General features: G+C 46.0%; 1 protein-coding gene across 1 annotated transcript; it reads left to right on the forward strand.

The window, feature by feature from the left end:
• The first annotated feature begins 1181 nt into the window (after window positions 1–1181).
• NKAPL (NFKB activating protein like) lies at window positions 1182–2488 on the forward strand. The gene has a single exon (XM_004474179.3). It carries the CDS (start codon window positions 1182–1184, stop codon window positions 2406–2408), a length of 1227 nt encoding a protein of 408 aa, XP_004474236.2. The 3' UTR covers window positions 2409–2488.
• Window positions 2489–3131: the final 643 nt, after the last annotated feature.

Below are 3131 nucleotides of genomic sequence, written 5' to 3' on the forward strand. Positions count from 1 at the left end.
GTCCCCACTATTTTGTGTCTTTCATTTCTTCACCCTCTCACCTCCCCCTCCTTGGGACTGCACAGACCCTGATCGGCAGCTACTGCACTGTGCAGGTCAAGGCATATCACAATTTGTTTAAGGTTATCTGGTTAGAGGTTTGGCAATCAATGAAGTATTCCAAGTTCAATAAGAGTTGCTTACTGCCATTACAAAAAAATCCACCTCTTATTAGGAGTAAGGCTGCCTTACAGACAGCCTTCTGCCTGGCTCCCAGGCTATTTGGAAATGGCGAGCTGCTTGATTGAGGAGATTGCCCAACCTGGGCAGGAGGGACAGATAGGCAGATGACCTTCAGGGTCTTCTCTTTTTGCAGCAAACTATAGTATATTTTAAGAGCATGGAAAAATTATCTTTTAGGATATGTTTACCATTCCAAAGAGTGAGCTCTAAGGGGTATACAGAAAGTGGCTCCAAACTCATAAAATTTCTGAAGAAATGTATCTTTTTAGAGAGAAATCTGAAAGACTAAGTTGGATGCTTTCCTGAGTTTCTATGGTGGAAAAATCTGAAAACTTAAGAATTAAAATCATGATTCTGGTCCTCTTCTACCTCACAGGCCGAGATCAAAATTGGCTTCCAAAAAAAAAAGTTGGGTTTCTTCTTCCTGCAGGGACAAGCAGAGGTGGGAAGTATTTCCACAAAGGAGATGGCAGACAAGAGCTCCTTTTTAGAAGACAGGCTGGGGGGGAGGCACATGGGAAGTAGGGAACCTACACCCAGGGATGCAGTCAGAGTAAACGTGAAAGAGAAAGTGAGAATGGAAAAAAGAAAGGATGGGAAGCAAAATGGTGAAAGGAGACTATCCGCATAAAGAAGGGGAGTGTTTCAACAGTGAGGGTGCACCTGAATTCCTCCTTGTTGGTGCTCTCGGGGCTTATGCTGGGAAACATAAGGCATAAAAACAGGCGGACCCTCGTCCCTCCTGTATTCCAGACAAGAAGCATCCACAAAGCCTCTGCCTTAGCCGATGCCTCCCGGCCACGTGCGGAGTTTGACCCTCCGCGGGCTACAGACCGGAAGCGGAAGCGGCGAGCTGTCCCGCTCCTAGTGCGCAGGCGTGGACAGGAATCGTCGGCCTTCCGGCGTCGTGTAGTAACCGCCGTGCCTTGACTGTTTGGTCTTCTGTGGGAGCGCAGCTCATGGCCCCGGTGTCCCGGTCCCGCTACTCTGAGGACACCCTGGGCTCTGGGAGACGGCGACGCAGCTCGTCGGGAAGCCCGCCTTCCGCGCCGGCCAAGCACTCCCCTCTGGGCGGCCGCTCTCGCAATCGTTCGTGCAGCGGCGATGTCCTCAGGCCCCTGCGGGGTGGGTCGGCAGTCACCGCTCCTTACCCGCTTAGAGGTTCAGGGTCTAGAGAGCCAGCTCCCGGGCCACGCAACTACGCCTTCTCGGCCTCCTCCATAAATTATAATGGCGCCCACCGCTACCATCACCACAGCTATGCTGGCGATCGGCACTGGGCGCAAGGCTACGAGAAGGAAAAGGAGGAGAGACATTGGCAGAGGAGGCTGAGAGAGAGAGAGAGGATTGGGGAGTTGGGAGCACCTGAGGTGTGGGGGCTGTCTCCAAAGTTTCCTGAGCAGGATTCTGATGAACACACCCCAAATGTGGAAGAAGAAGTAAGGACTCAGAAAAGCAGCAGTTTAGAGTCCAGCTCTGAAGAGAAAGAAAAAAGGAAAAAGACCAGTCATTCAAAAAACAAGAAAAAAAGAAAGAAAAAGTCATCCAAAAGAAAACATAGGAAGTATTCGGATAATAGTAACAGTAATTCAGACTCTGACACTAATTGTAGCTCTGGTGATGATAAAAAGAGAGTCAGAAAAGCCAAGAAGAAAGAGAAGAAAAAGAAATACAAAACAAAAAAGCCCAAGAAAAAGAAGAAGAAGACTAGAAAAGAACCCAGTGATTCAAGCTATAAGGATTCAGAAGGGGAGTTGACTGAATATATTTGGACTGAGCATACAAAGATTGCAGATACCATGGATTTAATAGGTCCAGAAGCACCTGTAATACACACCTCTCAAGATGAGAAACCTTTGAACTATGGCCATGCTCTGCTGCCAGGTGAAGGTGCAGCAATGGCTGAGTATGTAAAAGCTGGAAAGCGCATCCCTCGAAGAGGTGAAATCGGGCTGACAAGTGAAGAGATCGCTTCATTTGAAAGCTCAGGTTACGTCATGAGTGGCAGCAGGCATCGCAGGATGGAGGCTGTACGCCTGCGAAAAGAGAACCAGATCTACAGTGCCGATGAGAAGAGAGCCCTTGCATCCTTTAACCAAGAAGAGAGACGAAAGAGAGAGAATAAGATTCTGGCCAGTTTCCGAGAGATGGTGTACAGAAAGACAAAAGGGAAAGATGACAAGTAAGGACTTTTTGTTGTACAGCAGGACTTTTAACAAAAGATTTATACTGTATGACCAAAATAGTATTAAAAGGCTCTATGGTGCTACTGTTCCCATTGTTAGTAAGTTCCTCAAAAAAGCTGCTTTTTGAGATATCTCTAAAATTTTAATTATTTTTAACTTATAAAAGTACTATCACATAGGGTTAAGGAAAATGCAAACACTATAAGAGAAGTGTCAGTAAAAAGTCTTCCATCCCAGTCCCTGATCTCTTTCCCCAAATAAATATCTAATGTCTTCAATATGTAACCATAAGTTCTCTGCATATAAGAGTGTATATGTTGCAGGATAAAGGCTGGAGTTAGGAAGTTTTTTCCCTGTTGCCCTGACTTTCCTCTCTCTTTGAGAGCTTCATTGCCCCTTGGAGCCATTCATTGGCCCCCAGGAAGACCAAAAGAACCCCAGAGAAAACAAGAGTCAATTGAGTGTATGCTTCTGATTGTAGTTAACAGACTGGGTTGAAAAATGGAGGAGATTTACTGGCTTGGGTAACTGAAAAGTCCAACAGGAAGACAGTGGTCCTACATGGTTTTAGTAGGACTTTGTGGCTTTCTTTTCCACCTTCCTCGGTTTTCCTTCTCAAGTTGATTTCCCTTACATAGCAAAATGCCTGCCAAAGCTGACAAGTTTGGTTATATGTTTCTTGGTCAACCTCTGAAGAAAGAAAGAATATTTCTGTCTTAAATT

Source organism: Dasypus novemcinctus, chromosome 22, assembly GCF_030445035.2.
Source record: "Dasypus novemcinctus isolate mDasNov1 chromosome 22, mDasNov1.1.hap2, whole genome shotgun sequence".
Classification (NCBI taxonomy): domain Eukaryota; kingdom Metazoa; phylum Chordata; class Mammalia; order Cingulata; family Dasypodidae; genus Dasypus; species Dasypus novemcinctus.